This window comes from Rana temporaria, chromosome 1 (genome assembly GCF_905171775.1).
Source record: "Rana temporaria chromosome 1, aRanTem1.1, whole genome shotgun sequence".
NCBI lineage: Eukaryota > Metazoa > Chordata > Amphibia > Anura > Ranidae > Rana > Rana temporaria.
In genome coordinates, this window is record NC_053489.1 from 12,065,020 (window position 1) to 12,086,537 (window position 21,518).

The following is a 21,518-nucleotide window of genomic DNA, read 5'->3' on the forward strand; positions in this document are numbered from 1 at the left end:
AGCAGCAACGCCACGCCACGGCTCCAATTATGTCACTGTGCATTCATACACCTTTCACATGGACCTGGGATCACTTCTCCCTGGTCCTGGGGATCCCTACTCCACCAAAACTGAGAGTGACACCCTTTTTCACCAGGAATGTCACCCCCACATTCACACATCATTCACACACATAAAACAAATCATAATCACACTAAAAAATCATATTAAAAAAAAAAATACCAAAAGAACATCCCAACATATCAATGTTGGCGTGAGCTACGCCTAGGCCGGCCACGGGCACGGCCACGGCCACGGGCCCTCAGGGAAGACTCATGGGGGCAAAGCAGGGGAAGGAGGAGCCTCATGGGGGGGAAGCAGGGGAAGGAGGAGCCTCCCCGGTTGGCTGCCCACCTGCTGGCCTGCCCTCCAAGGCCACGGCGATCCTGGTCAGGCCCAGAGTGAGGGCTGCCGTATTGGCCTGGAGAGCCTGGGTGTTGTCCTGGACAGCCTGGGTCAGGGCAGTCACCTCAAGGGCCACGCCTGTTGTGGCGGCCTGCAGCTCACAAAAACAATTTATAAGTGTGACAGTATTTGTGCCCACGTCACTGACTGACTCCTTGATGGAGGCCAGGCTCTCCTCCATCTGGGCCAAAGTCCGGCTGACCTGACCCAGATGTTGTGTCTGACGGGCCTGGTCCCTCTGCAGATTTGCAGGCAGGAACTCGGCCACCCCCTGGTCTTCTGGGTGGCCTTCCTGCCTGCAGTTGAGTCTTGTGGCCTGGGAGCAGGGGAGCCCCCTGGGGGGGGCTGTTAGGGGAGGAGTGGTAGGGACTACCCCTGATGGTGGCCTGACTGCCTCCAGATGAGGCTTGTGGCCTGGGAGAAGGGGATCCCCCTGGGGGGGGCAGCCATGTTGGGGGAGGAGTGGGAGGGACTACCCCTGATGGTGGCCTGACTGCTGTCAGCCACAAGGGAATCCTGATCCCAACACAACATCACTTCTCTGGCAATGTCCATCCGATCATCCTCAACCTCCTCCCCCTGAACCTCCTCCCCCTGAACCTCCTCATGAGGGGAGTTGTGGCCACTCCCCTGCCCTGGGGACTACAGCCTTTCTGGTGGCTCCTCAGCAGCCTGTTGTCCTGGGGCTGGTGCAGCCTGGCCTGATGGCCCAGCAATCTCCTGGCCATCTGTGGAGGACACAAAACATGCACAGGTTGGAGGATCCACACACTTGGCACATATTCCCTTCCCCCACCCACACATGCTACTCACCAGATGGAAATAAAAAAAACTTTCCTGTCCTCACAGGATCATCAGATTCAAAGCCAGGCAGGCCCACCACTTGCTGGCTGTGGAAGCACCGGGCCACCGCAAGTTCCTCCTCAGTCCACCTTACGGTGCAGGGTGGGCCTCCTCCAGTGCCCCTGGCATGGGCTGTTTTCTTGGCCAGCTTCTCACGGACCAGGCTCCTAAGATCGTTGATCTTCTTGGAAATCCCACTTGGGGTCCTTGTCTCACCCCCCTCCACATTTATCCGATCCGTAATCTCTTGGATTATTGCCCTCTTCCTGGTCGGGGTGACATCCCGGCTGTCAGGGCCATGCAAATATCACCCAAATTGGGTGATAGCCCTGGCCAGTAAGTGCTTCTCACGCACAGAGAAGTTTAACTTCCTTCTCTTAGGTGCCATAACACCCAACACTCAACACCAAACACACACAAAATTCAAACAGAACAAACAAACACAAAAACACACAGAACAAACCGACAAAAAGACACAGAACAAACACAAAAAGACACAGAACAAACACACACAAAAATCAGACAGCAAAAACCAGACACCAAAAAAAAAAACACAAGCAGACAGCTAATACAAATTCAGACAAAAAACACAGAAGAAACAGACACAAAAAACACTCAGAAAAAACACACACCTACTACAACCTCCTACTACAATAAATCTTTAATCCAACAATACTACACTAACCAACAAACAGCCACAAACAACAGAACAAAAGCACCTTACTTTAGGAAGGGAAACACAGGGATGTACTTTTGCAATGGAAGTGCGTTTGTCTGGGGCTATTTAAGCACAGGGCGATTTGCAACACTAAGTATGCTTGGCCTTTTTCCTATCTCACTGATTGCGCCAAGCCTAGTTCTGCACATGCCCAGTGAGGTGCAGATTCGTGCGCGCATGCGCAGTACGGCCGGACCTTCATTTGCATGGGGTCACGGCTCATTTCAATGGAGCACGCCCACTTCCTTCCCATTTGCAATTACCCCCCCTTACGCCTCGGTATTTACGTTACACAGGCACAAATTTGGGCGCAAATGCGCTGTGGATACGGCACTTACGTCACAAAATTCAGCCGCCTTAACTTAACTGACATACGTTAGGACAAACTAAATTTGCGCCGCTCTACGTGAATCTGGCCCTTAGTTCTTGCCTCATTTAAAGTCCCACCAAGTTTCTTCCTTTATATAGTAATATATATATATATATTACTATATATATATATATATATATATATATATATATATATATATATATATATATATATATATATACATACATATATATATATATATATATACAGTACAGACCAAAAGTTTGGAAACACCTTCTCATTCAAAGAGTTTTCTTTATTTTCATGACTATGAAAATTGTAGATTCACACTGAAGGCATCAAAACTATGAATCAACACATGTGGAATTATACATAACAAAAAGTGTGAAACAACTGAAAATATATTTCATATTCTAGGTTCTTCCACCTTTTGCAGCAGACACATCTCTAGAACTGGTAAGAGGAGACTGTGTGAATCAGGCCTTCATGGTAGAATATCTGCTATGAAACCACTGCTAAAGAAAGGCAACAAGCAGAAGAGACTTGTTTGGGATAAAGAACACAAGGAATGGACATTAGACCAGTGGAAATCTGTGCTTTGGTCTTATGAGTCCAAACTTGAGATCTTTGGTTCCAACCCCCGTGTCTTTGTGCGACGCAGAAAAGGTGAATGGATGGACTCCACATGCCTGGTTCCCACTGTGAAGCATGGAGGAGGAGGTGTGATGGTGAGGGGGTGCTTTGCTGGCGACACTGTTGGGCATTTAATCAAAATTGAAGGCAGACTGAACCAGCATGGCTACCACAGCATCTTGCAGCGGCATGCTATTCCATCCATCAGGACAATGACCCCAAACACACCTCCAGGCGGGGGAAGGGCTATTTGACCAAGAAGGAGAGTGATGGGGTGCTGCGCCAGATGACTACCTCTTGAAGCTCATCAAGAGAATACCAAGAGTCTGCCAAGCAGTAATCAAAGCAAAAGGTGGTTTTTGAAGAACCTAGAATATGAAATATATTTTATTTATTTTTATATTTCGTTTTGATGCCTTCAGTGTGAATCTACAATTTTCATGAAAATAAAGAAAACTCTTTGAATGAGAAGGTGTGTCCAAACTTTTGGTCTGTACTGTATATATATATATATATATATATATATATATATATATATATATATATAGGACTAGATTCATAAAGAACATACGACGGTGTATCTTCAGATACGCCGCCGTATGTCTGAATGAGCGCGGTCGTATCTATGCGCCTGATTCATAGAATCAGTTACGCATAGATTTGGCCTAGATACGAGCGGCGTAAGTCTCCTACGCCGTCGTGTCTTAGAGTGCATATTTAGGCTGGCTGCTAGGGGCACTTCCGTAGATTTATGCATAGAATATGCAAATGAGCTAGATACGCCGATTCAGAAACGTACGTCAACCCCTGCTATATGAGGCGTAGCCAATGTTAAGTATGGACGTCGGGACAGCGTAAAATTTTCCGTTGTTTACGTCGTTTGCGTAAGTCATACACAAATAGGGCTGTGCGTAAGTTACGTTCATGTCGAAAGCATTGACTATTTGCGACGTGGTTTCAAGCATGCGCACTGGGATACGTTCACGGATGGCGCATGCGCCGTTCGTTAGGAGCGTCAATTACGTGGGGTCAAGGCTCATTATAATACAACACGCCCACTGCCTGGACAATTTGAATTAGACGGGCTTATGCCGGCCCATTTACACTACGCTGCCATAACTTAGGACGCAAGTTCGTTGTGAATACGGTACCTGCCTCACTAAGTTACGGCGGCGTAGTGTATCTGAGATACGTTACGCCTGCCTAAAGATAGGCAATTCTATCTGAATCTAGCCCATATTTTTTACTTTTATCAAACACATTCATTAAAAAAAAAATAAGCAAATATATATTCTGCTACATGTTTTTGGTAAAAAAAAAAATATCCCAATGAGAGAATATTGATTGGTTTCTGTGAGCTAGGGTATATCTTTATGATTGTTTTATATATATATACTAGTAATGACGGTGATCAGCGACTTATAGAGGCACTGTGATATTGTGGTGGACAATCTGACACTAACTGGCACTTTTGACACTTTGCGGGAACCAGTGACACTAATACAGTAATCAGTGCAAAAAATGCACTGTCAACGCCACTGGCTGGGAAGGGGATGAACATCATGGGCCATAAAAGGGTAATCTGTGTGCCTAGCCAGTGTTTTTGTGTACTGTGTGTGCTGCTTTTACTAGGGGAAGATATGAATTTTATTCTGCGCTTTGCAGGGACACATAATCCATCCCTTTCCCCATGTCAGAACAGAGATCTGCCTTTTTTACATAGGCAGATCTCAGTTCTGTGTGTTTTACTGATGATCAACAAGTGCCAGCAGACATCCAGTACCCATCACCCGATTAATCACAGCAGAAGTAGCCCACTGGTGGGGCATGTGCACCTCCTGCAGGTGAAAGTGCAGAAATCATGTATATATATATATATGTATACGTGATCCTGCACAGGAGGGCCGCCCTGTGACAGTAAATCTGCTAAAGTGCGGTCTGGAAGTGGTTTGCCTTAAAAAAAAAAATTGTTAAGATGGTAATATTAAATATGAATTAAAAGCCATACAAAACCCAAAAAAATTTGGAACAATATACAGTAAATGTTGAATATCTCAAGAAAGTTTTAGTCATAAATAAAGTGTGATAACGCAATAATGAAAATGAAAGAACATTCATAGCTAGATTCAGAAAGATTTACGCCGACGGAACCCTGAATATGCGCCGTCGTAAGTTTAAGTGTATTCTCAAACTGAGATACACTTAGGCCCCATACACACGAGAGGATTTATCCGTGGGTACGGTCCGTTGGGATGGATTCCAGTGGATAGATTTGATAGCATGTCATCAAATATTTATCCGCTGGAAATCCATCCCAGGGGATAAATATCCGCGGAAACAGATCCGCTGGAGTGTACACACCATAGGATCTATCCGCTGAAACCCATTCGCTGGGATTTTTCAGCGGATGGATTCTATCGTGTGTATGGGGCCTACAACCTAGCTAAGCTACGACAGCCTGCTCCGTCGTATCTTAGGGTGCAATATTTAGGCTGGCCGCTAGGTGGCGCTTCAGTTGAGTTCGCCATAGAATATGTAAATGACACGATATACGCCTATTCACGAACCTACGTGCGCCTGTCGCAGTAAAGATACAACGTTTACATGAGGAGTTTTCCGGCGTAAAGTTATTCCATCAAATAGCTGGACTAGTCAATGTTAAGTATGGCCGTCGTTCCCGCGTCGAAATTTGAAAATGTTACGTTGTTTCCAGAAGTCGTCCGTGAATAGGGCTGGATGTAATTTACGTTCACGTCGAAACCAATACGTCCTTGCGGCGTACTTTGGAGCAAAGCACACTGGGATATGTACACGGACGGCGCATGCGCCGTTCGTAAAAAACATCAATCACGTCGGGTCACCCTCCATTAACATAAAACACGCCCCCTCATCCTAATTTGAATTAGGCCCGCTTACGCCAGCTACATTTACGCTACACCGCCGTAAGTTAGGAGGCAAGTACTTTGGCCCATATTCTTGTAGATCGGCGCATATTTAGTGAGGCGGAGCGGATCTCCGATGCGCATCGCCGGCTTAACTTGGCGAGAGCCGAACCATATTCCCGAACCACCTGCGTCTTACGCTGCGCTCGCGTAACTTAAATGTGTTGGCGTAAGTAGGCGCAAGTGACGGTAGGAGGGTTATGGGCGTGAAGCATTATAATGATCCGTGACCCCATGCAAATGATGTCCAGACCGAACGGCACATGCGCCGGACGTGCTCCGCCCTCTGCGCATGCGCACAATGACAATAGGCGTAAATCCATGCTGAGTTGGGCCGGCCCAGTGTATAAAAGCTTCAAGCATCCGCCCAGCTAGTGCAAAGTGACTCCCTTGTATTTCCCTATTGGAGTTTTCACTTTGCTGCTGCTGCTATGCCAAGGAAAGACCGCAGGAAAAAAAACTTCAGCCCTGCTGAGAGGGAAGTTATTATCTCAGCAATGGAGCGCTTTGATGCCAGGCTCCATGGTGCTGAGAGTGGCAATACCAGCAAATTAAAAAAGGAAGAAATCTACCGCAAAGTGACGGCACAGGTCAATGCCCTTGGCCATGAGGTGAGGACCCCCCGGGACATCATGAAAAAAATGAATGACCTGCGGGGGGTGGTCAGAAATAAAATGGCCACCATTGCCAAACATGCCAGGGGCACTGGAGGTGGGCCACCCTGTCCGATCCGGCTGTCAGAGGAGGAGGAAATTATTGCCAGATGCCTGCGGAGGGAGCAGGTGGAGGGCCTGGAGGGCCATGACTCCAGTGACCCACCCATGAGGACAGGTAAGTGTGTTTTATCTTCTATATGGTATGTAGCATGTTTGGGGGGGAGGGACATGTGACAAGTGTGTGGGTCCACCAACATGGGATTTTTTTGTGTCATCCACAGGTGTGCAGGAGGGAGCTGGGCCGTCTTCTGCTGTCTGTCCAACACCGTCCCCCCAGCAGCCTGCTACAGTGGCTGACCCCCTGGGAAGCCTACAGGCTTTTTTGGAGGGGAGTGGCCAGTCCTCCGCACAGGAGGTGGTTGAGGAGGATATTGCCCATGAGGAGGTGGTGGGCAATGAATAGGAGGTGGGCCAGAGTGTGCAGGAGGTCATTTTATTTCTTGACGACTCACATGAGATGCCCGGAACATCACACCACCACCAAATCTCCAGCCCCTCAGGGTCTTCCATCACCCTCTCCAGTCCCTCCCGTCCCATGCCCCTCACCACCAGCCCCTCCCATCCCATGCCCCTCACCACCAGCCCCTCACGGCCCTCCCCCTCTTCCAGGGCCCCAGGCACTCCTGGCCCAAGGAAGGCCACTCAAAAAAACAAGGGTGTGTAAGGAGTCCTGCATGAAAAGCTGGCCAGGCAGCAGTACCAGCAAAGCCGCCAAATGGGGGACATTTTGGAGGAGTTGAGGCGGCTCAATAATAGCCTGTCCTCCTCTGGAGCAGTGCCCGACGCTCTGCAGGATGTGGCAGGAAACTCTGCAGCCACCATTACAAGTCTGGGTGAGCTGCAAACCACCACAGCCGAACTTGTGGGGGAGGTCAGGGGCCTGCGGATGGCTGTGCAGGCCCAGACTGCATGTCAGGAGGCCCTGCTCAGCCGTATAGCAGTGGCTCTAGAGGGCAGACAGCCAGCCAGGGAGGCACCTGGGGATGTTAATCCACCGAGGGAGGCTCCTCCACCTGATGCCCCACCACCCCCAAATGAGGCTCCCCCCATACAAGTGAGGGCCAGGAACCTGGGCACCAGGCGGAGTCCGCGCCGGGGCCAGTGATTTATTTGGGCTTCTTTATGCTCTAAGTAAGAGCTGTTGTATTTTTTTATTTATGCTCTAAGTAAGAGCTGTTGTATTTTTTGTGCTGCACAAAGTAGTGCATAGCACAGTGTGAATGGTGTGTGAATGTGGGGGGGTTGACACTCCTGCCAGTAAGGGGTGTCACCCTCGGTCGCTGGGGATAAGTTCTCCCCAGGTCCGTGTGAAAGGTGTATGAATGGACAGCAACATCATTGGAGCCTTGACGCGGCGTTGCTGCTCCTTAGTACCGTGCGGTGTACTTCGGTCTAATCCAATGGGATGTGCATGTGGGGTGTGTGTGCTAGGGACCACAGTGGTGTGCATGCGTGCATTCTTATTGTGTAATGTTTAATGTGTATTTTTAACGTTCAAAGATTCGTTCCACTAGACATCTCCTGATTGCTGATCCCTCAGAAGACAGGGTACCCTCGGTTAGGGGGGTAATGTCTGGTTGGGGGGTCAGGTCATCACGTAGATCAATCTCCAGGCCCTTTCTCACTGCAAAGTTGTGCAGCACGCAACATGCAGCGATGATCTGGCACACGAAATTTGGGGAATACAGCAGGGTACCCCCAGTCTTATCCAGGCATCGGAAACGTGACTTGAGGAGGCCAAATGTGCGCTCCACCACTGCACGGGTGCGTATGTGTGCAGCATTGTAGTTTTCCTCTCCTGGGGTTTGGGGGTTCCGGAATGGGGTCATCATGTGAGGTCCCAGGGCATATGCAGAGTCACCTGGAAGGGAAAAGACAGGAGGATGTTAGTCATGCATGTGCCCCTCGTGATGTCTGCATCATGGGGGGACAGTCATACCTGACACCCATGTCACTCACCAACCAGCCAGCTGTCCCCATACACGTTCTCTTCAAATTGTCTTGGGATGTCGCTTTGACGGTAGATGAAGCTGTCATGGCTGGATCCTGGGTGTTTGGCACGGACGTGCCATATGAGGCCATGGGCATCCACGATCACCTGGACATTGATGGAATGCCAGTGCTTCCTATTCACATAAATGTGCTGTGTCTCATGGGGGGCCTGTATTGCCACATGGGTGCAATCAATGGCCCCGATGGTGCGTGGGAATCCAGCAATTTGGCAGAACTCACACATTACCATCAGCCGCTGGACCTCCTGGGTGGGTCTGATGATGTGGTGGGACATGCGTCTGAGGATTGCGGGGACAACCTGGTGCACACATCTGCTCATGCTGGTTTGTGATATCCCAATCACGTCTCCACTTGTTCTTTGAAAAGAACCAGTGGCCAGGAAATGCAATGTTGCCAGGACCTTCACCAGTGGCTGCACTGCATGTGAGCGTTGTGTTGGGCTGGTGATGTCATCCTGCAGGGCTCTGGTAATTTCCAGGATGGCATCAGGGCTGAATCTGAAACGCCGATACACCTCCACATCAGCCATGCCAAAGAGGCTAATGCGCTGTGGGTATACCCTCTCACGTGCCCTCCTACGTGCCCTCCTCCTTCTACGCGCCTCTTCCTCTTCCTCTGCATACACTAGTAGTGCTAAGACCTTGCCTGCCCCTGGCATGTTGGCATACGAATGTGTTGTCCTAAGTGTGGTTGCTCAGCTCGTCCGGGATGGTGCTGCTGTATTTGCTTTCAAGCTGACTTACTCAGGTCTGGAGCAAAGTTAACCGAGCACAGCGCGTAGCCTACGCCGATCGCGCGTAGGTTTGGGAATCTGCTTATGTACATCATTTGCATATTTGAATACTAATTCTATGGCCGCGTAGGATGCCTTCAGCGGAAATATGCGCCTACGCCGCGTACACTTAAACGAGTTAAGACAGACGAGAGCAGCCTTGTTTCTGGCGGATCTGGTTCTGTGACTGCGGCGCATAGATAGGACGGCGCATCTTTACACTTCCGCCGCTCATCTCTATATACACCGGCGGAACTTGTTTAAGAATATGGGCATTTGTGAATACAGTACTTGCCTCTCTGACTTAAGGCGGCGTAGCGTAAATACGATATGCTACGCCGCCTTAAAGTTGCGGTGCTCTCTCTGAATACAGCTATCAGCCTCAGTGACGGCCATGACACAGCCTATCTGTAACTTTAATATGTATGTAACAATGAAATTCCCTTATTTTACCACTTTTGGTCTCTTCAGTGAAATCATTTTCCAGATCATTTCTTTTAGATAAATGTAAATGTGTCGGAGGCTTTGTCAGACAGACGGGAGGAGGAAGGAGCTTCCAGTTGCTTGCTTGAGAAAGCCTCCAACACTCCCAGAAGGGTCAGAGGTAGAAGAAAAGTGCAGAAAGGCCGCATCAGTAATCATTAATTTCATACAATTTAGGGCGATGTTCAGCCTGCAAAGTGTAAAGTGTGTACAGAATCACTTTAACCCCTTGCCTACTGGGCACATACACCCCCTTCCTGCCCAGACGAGATTTTAGCTTCCGCCACTGCGTCGGTTTAACTGACAATTGCGCGGTCGTGCGATGTGGCTCCCAAACAAAATTGACGTACTTTTTTTTCCCCACAAGCTTTCTTTTGGTGGTATTTGATCACCTCTGCGGTTTTTATTTTTTGGGCTATAAACAAAAATAGAGCGTCAATTTTACTTTTTGCTATAATAAATATCCAATTAAAAAAATATATATATTTTTTTTTCTCAGTTTAGGCCGATACGTATTATTCAACATATTTTTGGTAAAAAAAAAAAATCGCAATAACCTGGTTTGCGCAAAAGTTATATTGCCTACAAAATAGGGGACATAATGATTTTTTTTTTTACTAGGAATGGCGGCGATCTGTCTTTTTTTTCGGGACTGCGACATTATAGCGGACACATTGGACACTTTTGACACATTTTTGGGACCATTCACATTTATACAGTGAACAGTGCTATAAATATGCATTGATTACTGTATAAATGTCTGGCAGGGAAGGGGTTAACCACTAGGGGGCGGGGAAGGGGTTAAATGTGTATCCTGGGTGTGTTCTAACTGTGTGTGGAGGGGGGTAACTAGGGGAGGTGACCGATCTTTGTCCCTATGTACAAGGGACACAGATCGGTCTCCTCTCTCACTGACAGGACGTGGAGCTCCTTTACACACAGAGCTCCACGTCCCTGCTCAGTTACTGGGCAATCACGGGTGCCCGGCGGCCATCGCGGCCACCGGGCACGCGCACTGTGTTCCCAGTGACGCGACGGGTGCGCGCACGTGCCGCCGGCGGCGCGCGCGCGCCCTAGAGGCTTTAAATGACAGGACGTCATATGACGTCCTGTCAGAACAATAGAGCATTCTGCCCACCGTCATTTGACGGCGGGCGGGTGTCAAGTGGTTAAAGGACTTTAAATGTTTTCATTTTCTAATTCAATATCAGAATTTATACTTATAGAAACATAAAGCTTACCAGATTGGTTTGATATTTCTCCTTCTGAACATGGAGCACAATTATAACAACATGGGTGATATCCTTCTCTTACAGATTTTCGGAACCCCGGAAGACATTCTTCGGAGCATTGACCTCTTGGGACCTGAGATAATATAGAGCTATATGATCTATTCAAGAGCAACAGTACAGATATAATAGTGTAGGGAAGCCAAGCTTCTGATGTTTACAATGATGCAGCATGTACAGTATACCTTGGTGGAAACACATGGATCATTCCAGAAGGTGGCCCTTCATTTGTCTGGATACCACAGAATATGTTCTGATCCAGAAGATGGAAATAGACATCTAGGAGTACTAGCAGAATCTTTTCATTAGAAAGGTTACAGCAACAAAACTATCAGTACAAGCATAAACACTGCTTTAATGATCCAAAGAGGGGGCATGGTCTGCCAGGGTCCGTGATGGCTGCCTGATAACGAAACTCGTAAGCCAGGGGAGAACACCAGAGCTACAGCGATCCACATCGGAAAACAAAAAACAGCCATCCAAAACCCTAATCAGTAATCACCCTTATGCCCCGTACACACCATCACTTTATGTGATGAAAAAAAACGACACTTTCTGTGAAGTAAAAAATGACGTTTTTGAAACTTCAATTTTCAAAGACGAAGTTGCCTACACACCATCATTTTCTCACAATGATCTTGCAAAGTGAGGTTACGTTCCACCACGTTTTACCATTGAAGCTTGCTTCATAAGTAGCTTCTGGGCATGCGTGGATGAAAAAACGTCTTAGAAAACGACGTTTTTTGCTACACACGGTCAATTTCTGTGAAGTAAAAAGTGCACTTTTGAAAAACGACACATAAAATTGAAGCATGCTTCAATTTTTTTTGGTCGTTTTTTACAAGACATAAAACGACGTTTTCCCCCACACACAGTCAATTAAAGTGACGTTTTTAAAAACGTCATTTTTTTTCATCACATAAAGTGATGGTGTGTACGCGGCATTACACTCCAGCCGCTATGTCCCGCCAATGAATTTGGCCTAAAGAAACTGATGGCCTTCTTCAACAAGCCTCAGCCTAAGGTCAGTCAGACTCAAAATGGCCCCACGAGGCAAACACAGATCTCCCAGATGAGATCACTGGAGGGGGGACTTACCACTACTCCCTTCACCCATTGTCTCCTTTAATCTTTAATCTGTTGATGGAACCCCTGGCAGAACACATTAGACAGAACCCCTGATATCTGGATTCACTATAGGCCAAACATCACACAAAATATATATTTTTATGGATGACATAATCCTCATGATTACCAACCCAGATCCTTCATTGGCAGAGGTTCAGCAAACCCTCCAAAGATTTAGCAATGCCTCCTATTATAAAGTAAATATTACCAAATCGTATATCCTAGACTTAGGTATAGATGCCACAGCTAGAAACGTGCTTCAAGCCCAATATTCCTATGTCTGGGAAGAAACAGTCATAACTTATCATGGGGTAAAATTAACAAGATCAACAAAAATCTTGTTAGCGCCAACTTCAAACCATTACTTGCCAAGCTACAATCTGATACACAGCAGCTTGCATGAATGAAATTGTCAGGCAGATTGGCATCTTTTAAAATGTTACACTGACCACAACTGCTTTACAAATTCAGAACCATACCCATACCTATACCCTATCCTACTTTACATCTCTACAAACTATGCTGAACAAGCTTCTAAAAAAAATCCAAAGAGAAAATTCTTAGGACAGAGAGGACAATCTGTCAAAAAGACATGAAGTGCCGGACTGTATGTTGTCTACCGGGCGCTCGAATTTGGGACATCACGGATCTGGTGGACAGATTACTGGGAGGAACTGGGGAAGACCCGGCTGTCATGGTGCAAGTTGGCACCAATGACAAAGTCAGAGGAAGATGGAGTTTCCTAAAAAAAAATATTTTAGGGACTTAGGAGCTAAATTGTGGAAAAGGACCTCCAAGGAAGCATTCTCAGAAATACTGCTGGTACTTCAAGCCACGCTAGAAAGGCAGAGGGAGATTAGAGAAGTAAACAAGTGGCTGAGGAGCTGGTGTAGAAAGGAGGGGTTTGGGTTCCTGGAGAACTGGGACAACTTCTCAGTCAGTTACAAGCTCTATAGAAGGAGCAGATTGCACCTAAATGAGGAGGGTGCAGATCTGCTGGGAGTGAAGATGGACAAACTTTAGAGGGGCTTTTAAACTAGGCAATGGGGGTGAGGGTCCAGAGGTAGAGATAGTCAGTGTGTAACAAATTCCAGAGGGTAGTATTGGGGGCATTAGTGGTAGGTTGACTAAAGCTCCTCATCCCGAGGTAAGTACAGTAACAAGTCCTATTTTCAACCTCAGAACACCCAATAAGGAGATAGTATGCAACCATTCTAAACTACGTGGCATATTCACCAATACCAGGAGTCTGGTGGACAAGATGGGAGAACTAGAGCTATTGTTGTACGAGGAGGATTTAGATTATGTAGGAATTTCAGAGACTTGGTTCAACAGCTCTTATTATTGGCTGGCAACCATTCAAGGGTATTCCCTATATCGCAGGGATAGAGAGGGTAAAAAAGGGGGAGGGGTATGTCTGTATATCAAAAATTATGTGCAAGTGAATGTGAGAGATGACATCACTAAAGGAGCAAGGGTGGAGGTGGAATCCTTATGGAAACTAAGGGAACTAATGGGAAAGCAATACTGGGAGTATGCTACAGGCCCCTAACTAGAGGGAGGAGGCAGAGGTAGACCTCTAATCTCAATTTGGATTAGCGGCAAGGATAGATAGTGTAATTATAAAGGGGGATTTTAATTATCCAGACAAAGACTGGGTGCAAGGAACCACACATTCATCTAATGCCTAGTACACACGAGAGGATCGATCCGCGGAAACGGTCCGGAGGTCCGTTTCCGCGGATAAATCCTCTGGGGGATTTTGATCTGATGGTTGTACTAACCATAAGATCAAAATCCCCGCGTAATTCCCTCCGCGGTGACGTGTCGCGCCGTCGCCGCGATGATGACGCGGCGACATGCGCGACGCAGAAATATAAGGACTTCCACGCATGCGTCAAATCATTACGACGCATGCGAGGGAGGGAATCGGACGGATTGATCCGCTGAGTCTGTACAGACCAGCGGATCAATCCGCTGGACTGGATTCCAGCGGATAGATTTCTTAGCAGGTCAAGAAATTTTGATCCGCTGGAAATCCATCGGCCTGAAAAATATCCGCGGAAAAATATCCGCTGGATCGTACACACCAGGGGATCTATCCGCTGAAACCGGTCCGCGGAGAAATTCCAGCGGATCGATCCTCTCGTGTGTACGGGGCCTTTTTTCCGCGGACCGGTTTCAGCGGATAGATCCGCTGGTGTGTACGATCCAGCGGATATTTATCCGCGGATTTTTTTCCGGGCGATGGATTTCCAGCGGATCAAAATTTCTTAGGCCCCGTACACACGAGAGGATCGATCCGCTGGAATTTCTCCACGAACCGGTTTCAGCGGATAGATCCCCTGGTGTGTACGATCCAGCGGATATTTTTCCGCGGATATTTTTCGGGCCGATGGATTTCCAGCGGATCAAAATTTCTTGACCTGCTAAGAAATCTATCCGCTGGAATCCAGTCCAGCGGATTTATCTGCTGGTCTGTACAGACTCAGCGGATCAATCCCTCCGATTCCCTCCCTCGCATGCGTCGTAATGATTCGACGCATGCGTGGAAGTCCTTATATCACAGCGTCGCGCACGTCACCGCGTTATCATCGCGGCGACGGCGCGACACGTCACCGCGGAGGGAATTCCACGCGGATTTTGATCTCATGGTTAGTACAACCATTAGATCAAAATCCGCCAGAGGATTTATCCGCGGAAACGGACCTCCGGACCGTTTACGCAGATCGATCCTCTCGTGTGTACTAGGCATAAGGCTCGCCAGTTCCTAATTTTTAGGCAGCATAATTTAATGGGTCAGATGGTAGATGCAATAACTAGAAACAAAGCATTACTATACCTGCTGATTACCAACAATACAGACCTGATTACAGATGCGGAAATACGGGGCAATTTAGAAAACAGCGATCACAAGTCAATTAGTTTCAGTATAAATCATACAAATAGAAAACATAAGGGGAATACAAACACACTGAATTTCAAAAGAGCCAACTTTCCTAAACACAGGGCCTGATTCCCAAAAGAGATACGCAGACTTAACTCAAGTTTTCTAAATTTACACGGCGCGTATATTTGCGCACGATCTTCAAAACGAGTTAAGCAAAGATTTCCGTATTTTCAGCCGTACTTAAATTAGTTACACCTGCGCATCCCCGGGCGCAAATTACGCTAGTCTCGCCGCTGTTTTTGATAGGCAAAGATGCAAATGAGGGAGTTAGGGCGATTCTCAAAATTAAGTGTGTGCGGCGTATTTTCCGCCCTGTGCGCACCTGTTAGTTTTCCTGACTAAATTTCCACATTATAAAACCAGCCCTAATTTTACACATGCTGTGGAAGGGTTTGCTGTAGGTAGTGACTAGAGCTTAGAGCTATAGTTGAGAAGGATCTTTGTTGAAAAATGCCAGGGCCAGCTATGATTCTGACGGCACTTGCTGCCTTACAGGCACAAAGGAGGAGGAGGGCACAGAGGAGGAGGATGAGGGCACAGGTGAGAGTTTATCGTCCACGGCGTGATCTTTTGCAAATGCCAGATTATGAAGTGTATGGCAACTACAGGTTCGATAGGGAGGCCATCCTGGAGATCACCCAACTTCTTCATGAGGATCTTATCACCCCAACCAGACGCTCCCATGCCCTGACACCTCTTCATAAAGTGATGGCAACCCTCCATTTTTTATCCAGTGGCTCATTCCAGCGTGCATCTGGAGGTCTGGCTGGGATGGTGCAGTCGACAATGAGCAGATGTGTCCATCAGGTGGTCCCTGCCATACTGCGGCGCATGACCAACCAGTTTGTGATGCCCACCCAGGAGGAGCAGCGTCTGCAAGCCATGACAGACTTCTACAGCATTGCTGGCTTCCCAAGGACCATCGGGGCGATAGACTGCACCCATGTGGCACTACAGCCCCCCCATGAAACTGAACACCTGTTCAGAAACAGGAAAGGCTGGCATTCGATCAACGTCCAGGTGATCGTAGATGCCCATGGCCTCATCTGGCACGTTTGTGCCAAGTTTCCAGGGTCGTGCCACGACAGTTACATCCTACGGCAGACCAAGATCTACCAAGACTTGGAGCAGAATGTGTATGGAGACAGCTGGCTGATTGGTGAGTGACATTGGTGTCAGGTATGCCCCCCCATGATGCAGACATCACAAGGGGCACATGCATGACTAATATCCTCCTGTCTTTTCCCTTACAGGTGACTCTGGATATGCGTTGGGACCCCACCTGATGACCCCCTTTAGGAACCCCCAAACACCCGGAGAACGCAAATTCAATGAGGTGCACATCCAGACCCGGGCAATAGTAGAGCGGACATTTGGCCTTCTCAAGTCCAGATTCAGATGCCTTGACAAGACTGGGGGTACACTCTTGTATTCCCCAGACTTTGTCTGCCAAATTATTGGGGCATGTTGCATCCTCCATAATTTTGCTGTGAGAAGGGGCCTGCATGTTGAGATATGTCCTGACCTAACCCCCCACCCAGGCAATCCCCCCCCCCCAAACCCCTCTACCCGGTCTGCTGAGGGCCAGGCAATAAGGAGACAACTGTCTGAAGGCATCTTTGCCCAGTAAATGGACCCTAATTATCTTTATTTTTTTGCTTTCCCCAGAAAAAATCACAGAGATTATGTGACCTTTAAACATTTTCTTTGCACATAAAATGCACATTACTTATATGACAATGAGAATGTTTTTTTTTTGGTACAAAACTCACATTAATTATCTCACAATGAGAATGCATGAATGCACGTCACTGTGGTCCCTAGCACAGACACATCACATGCACATCGAATTGGATTAGATCCAAGTACCCCCCCCCCCCTTTGGTACTTGGGAGCAGTAACGCCCCGCCACGGCTCCAATTATGTCACTGTGCATTCATACACCATTCAGGAACCTAGGATGATTTCTCCCTGGTCCTGGGGATCCATACTCCACCAAAACTGAGGGTGACACCCTTATGTTTTCAGGAATGCCACCCCCCCACATTCACACATCATTCACACACATAAACCAAATCATAAGTACAGTAGCAAAAAAAAAAAAAAAATCAAAAGTACCCCTGCAACTTAAGGATGTTGCCAAGTGCTCCTTCTGGGCTGCCCACGGGCACGGGCACGGCCACGGGGACGGCCACGGCTGACTGGGGGATCTTCACGGGGGGGGGGGGGTCTGTGCAGGGGAGGGAGTATTTTCATGGGGGGGTCTGTGCAGGGGAGGGAGTATTTTCATGGGGGGGGGTCTGTGCAGGGGAGGGAGTATTTTCATGGGGGGGTCTGTGCAGGGGAAGAAGGAGCCTCCCCTGGTGTCTGTCCTCCTGCTGGCCTTCCCTCCAAGGCAACGCCTATCCTTTGTCAGACAGGAAGTAATGTCAGCCGTATTAGCCTGGCCAGCCCGGGTATTGGCCTGCACAGCCCGGGTATTGGCCTGCACAGCCTGGGTGAGGGCAGTCACCTCCTGGGCCACGCCTGTTGTTGCGTTTTTCAGGTCCCACAAACACGTGATGACCCCCACTGAGTTGGTGGCCACCTCACCCAGTGACTCCCTCATTGCACCCAGGCTGTGCTCCACCTTGGTCATATATTTTTTGATTTCAGACAGACTGCGGGTCTGCCGGACATTGTCCCTCAACAGACTGACCGGCAGACGCACAAACCCCCCCTGGTTTCCGGGGTCGGCCTCCTACTTGCCCCTGAGGCTTGTGGCCTTGGAGGAGGAGTTGGAGTGAGCCATGGGTGCTGCTGCATGTTGGAGGAGGGTTGGAAGGGGCCACCCATGATGGTGGCCTGACTGCTGGGCGCCTGTGGGGTTCCCTCAGGGGATGACTCAAAGGTCATATCTTGGCCCATCATGATTTGCTGCCCAATCTCAATATTGTCATCTTCCTCCCCCTCATCCTCCTCCCACTCAACATCCAAATTAGGGGAGTTGTAGGCACTCCCCTCCCATGGTGAATCCTGCCCTTCTTGGGACTCTGCATCAGCCTGTCTTGGGGGTGGTGCGGCAGCCTGCCCTGATGGGCCAGCAACCTCCTGCCCTGATGGGCCAGCAACCCCCTGCCCTGATGGGGCTGCCACCTCCTGACCTGATGGGGCTGCCACCTCCTGACCTGATGGGGCTGCCACCTCCTGACCTGATGGGGCTGCCACCTCCTGGGCTGATGGCGCTGCCACCTCCTGGGCTGATGGGGCTGCCACCTCCTCGGCTGATGGGGCTGCCACCTCCTGGGCTGATGACCCAGCAACCTCCTGGGCTGATGACCCAGCAAACTCTTGGGCTTATGGGGCTGCAACCTCCTGGCCATCTGGGGAGGACACAAAACAATCACAGGTTGGTGGATCCACACACTTGGCACATCTTCCCTTCCCCCACCCACACATGCTAATCACCAGATAGAAATTCCAAAAAATTACCTGTCCTCATAAGAGGATCATTGTCAAAGCCAGGCAGGCCCACCACCTGCTGTGGGTGGAAACACTGGGCCACTGCCCATTCCTCCTCACTCATCCTGACTGGGCAGGGTCCCCCTCCTCCAGTGCCCCTGGTATGGGCATGCAGCGTTGCCAGCTTGTTCTGGGACACGCTCCTCAAGTCATTGATCTTTTTTTGAACTCCAGCAATGGTCCTGGTCTCCCCCCCCCCCGCCGCATTGATCCAATCGGTAATATTTTTAAGGATCTCCTTCCTCCTGGCCGGGGTGGTGTTGTGGCTCTCAGGGCCATGGAGAAATCGCCCATATTTAATGACGCCCTGAGCAAGTATATGCTTCTCTGCCAGTGTAAAATTTAGCTTCCTGCGCTTGGGAGCCATGACAGACAACACCCAGCAACAGGGAACTCACCCAAAAAACAAACAACAATACACACACACAACAAAGAAAATAAAAACAAGCAAAAAAACAAAATATACAGACAGCTACTATAAATTCAAAAACAATCAGGCAAAAAAGGGAAACAAAAAACAATCACACACCAAAAAAGACACACTTATCAAAAACAAACAGGCAAACAATCAAAACAAAGAACAAATTAGCAAAAACAAACACCAACTATACCCTCCAACTCCACAAACACTTTTCTCACAAACAAATCTTACCAACAAACACTGACAAACGTTCAAAGCAGAAGCAACTTGCTTTAGGAAGGGAACACAGGGAAATACTTTTGCAATATAAGTGTGTTTGACTGGGGCTATTTAGACACAGGGCGATCCTCAAACTAAGTACGCTTGGCCTTTTACCTATCTCACTGATTGCGATGACCAAAGTTCTGCACATGCGCAGTGAGGTCCAGATTCGTGCGCGCATGCGCAGTACGGCCGGCCCTTCATTTGCATGGGGTCACGGCTCATTACAGTGAAGCACGCCCACTTCATTCCCACTTGCCATAACCACGCCTTACGCATTGGAACTTAGGTTAAGGATGGCGCAATTTTGTGCGGAAATGCGCTGTGGATACGGTACTTAAGACACCAACTTAGGGCGCCGTAACTTAAATGACATAAGTTAGATAATCCTAAATTTACACAGGTTTTTGGGAATCAGGCCCTATGATCCTTACTAGAAAATACTAAATGGGATAAAATCTTAGGAACAAAGAACACAGAAGAAAAATGGGCATGCTTTAAGGGCATATTAAATAAGGTATTAGCCAGTGCATCCTAATGAAAAAATACATTTAAAAGAGCTAATAAAAGTACTGGGTGGCTGAACTCCAACGTAAGAATGCATATAAAAGCTAAGGAGAAGACCTTCAAAAAATACAAGGCTGAGGGATCATCATCAGCATTCCAGGGTGGCTAAGATAGAACACGAAAGCAACATAGCGGAGGAGAGTAAAAAAAAAAAAGAGTAAAAAAAATCCCAAGAAATTCTTTAAAGCAGAGTTCCAACCACAATTGGCATTTTTTAAATTTATGTCCTTTCATCCTGCGTTTTTATAATATAAATCCGGTCACTTACTATTTTACAATCCGCCGCCGATCCGCATAGATATTCAAAAAAGATTGTTTATAAAACTATATCTACACCGTTGCCATTTTGCTTGTGGGCATTGTGAAGCCTACAGGCACTTAGGGCCAGAATCACAAAAGAGATACGACGGCGTATCTCCTGATACGCCGTCGTATGTCTGTGTTACAGCCGTCCTAACTATGCGACTGATTCATAGAATCAGTTACGCATAGCTAGCCCTAAGATCCGAAAGGGGTAATTGAATTACACTGTTGGATCTTAAGGATGCAATTCTAGGCCTGCCGCTAGGTGGCGAGGCCATTGCGGTCGGTGTAGAATATGCAAAATGACTAGTTACGGCGATCCCCGAACGTCCGCGCTGCCCGGCGATCTAACTTTACGTCGTTTGCGTCGAGTTACGCCGCGTAAAATTAGGGCTGAGCCCTAGTTGTCCTAAGCCATGTTAAGTATGGCCGTCGTTCCCGCGTCGAAATTTAAAAAACAACGTCGTTTGCGTAAGTCGTCCGTGAATGGCGCTGGACGCCATTTACGTTAACGTCAAAACAAATGACGTCCGTGCGACTTCATTTAGCGCAATGCACGTCGGGTAATTTACCCGACGGAGCATGCGCAGTACGTTCGGCGCGGGAACGTGCCTAATTTAAATGGTGCCCGCCCTGCTTGCGCCGAGCGCATTTACGATACACTGCCGCAAGTTTACAGGTAAGAGTTCTGAGAATCAGGCACTTACGCTGTAAACCTGCGGCGGTGTAACGTAAATCACATACGTTACGCTGCCCAGGAGCAACGTAATTCTATGTGAATCTGGCCCTTACTTCCTGGAAGTCTTGGATGGGGAGTGATAATTTGGCAGCGCACTGCATCCTGGGAAATGATGACACACATTTCCCAGGAGCATTAGCGGGAGATGATGTCAGAATCCTAGGTGGTTTCAAAGGCAGATTTCGTGGGACCGCATAGCAACAGGCATTTCCAGATGAGTAAAAAAAAAAATCTTTTTTTTTTCTTTTTTAGTCGTAAGCTACAGTTTAAAGTAAAATTGTTTTTTTTGATGGAACCTCCACTTTAAGTACATAAATAGTAAGAAATGGAGGTCAGATCATATTGGTCCCATGAAGAATGATGAAGGGAATCTGGTTACCAAGGATTGAGAGATGGCAAGGGTATTGAATTTATTCTCCTTGGTCTTCACAAGGGAATCGGGGGACTTCAGTAACCAAAACTGC

The 21,518-nt window shown here is 47.9% G+C and overlaps 1 protein-coding gene across 1 annotated transcript in view; it reads right to left on the reverse strand.

Annotated features, from left to right (window-relative positions):
* Window positions 1–21,518, reverse strand: part of LOC120931879 (vomeronasal type-2 receptor 26-like) — a 49,394-nt gene that overhangs the window by 4,913 nt on the left and 22,963 nt on the right. Inside the window, exons 3-4 of the mRNA XM_040344202.1 lie at window positions 11,370–11,512; window positions 11,137–11,285 (exon numbers count right to left, since the gene is read on the reverse strand). Coding sequence (XP_040200136.1) covers window positions 11,137–11,285; window positions 11,370–11,512 — 292 coding nt within the window. The remainder of the gene's footprint in view (window positions 1–11,136; window positions 11,286–11,369; window positions 11,513–21,518) is intronic.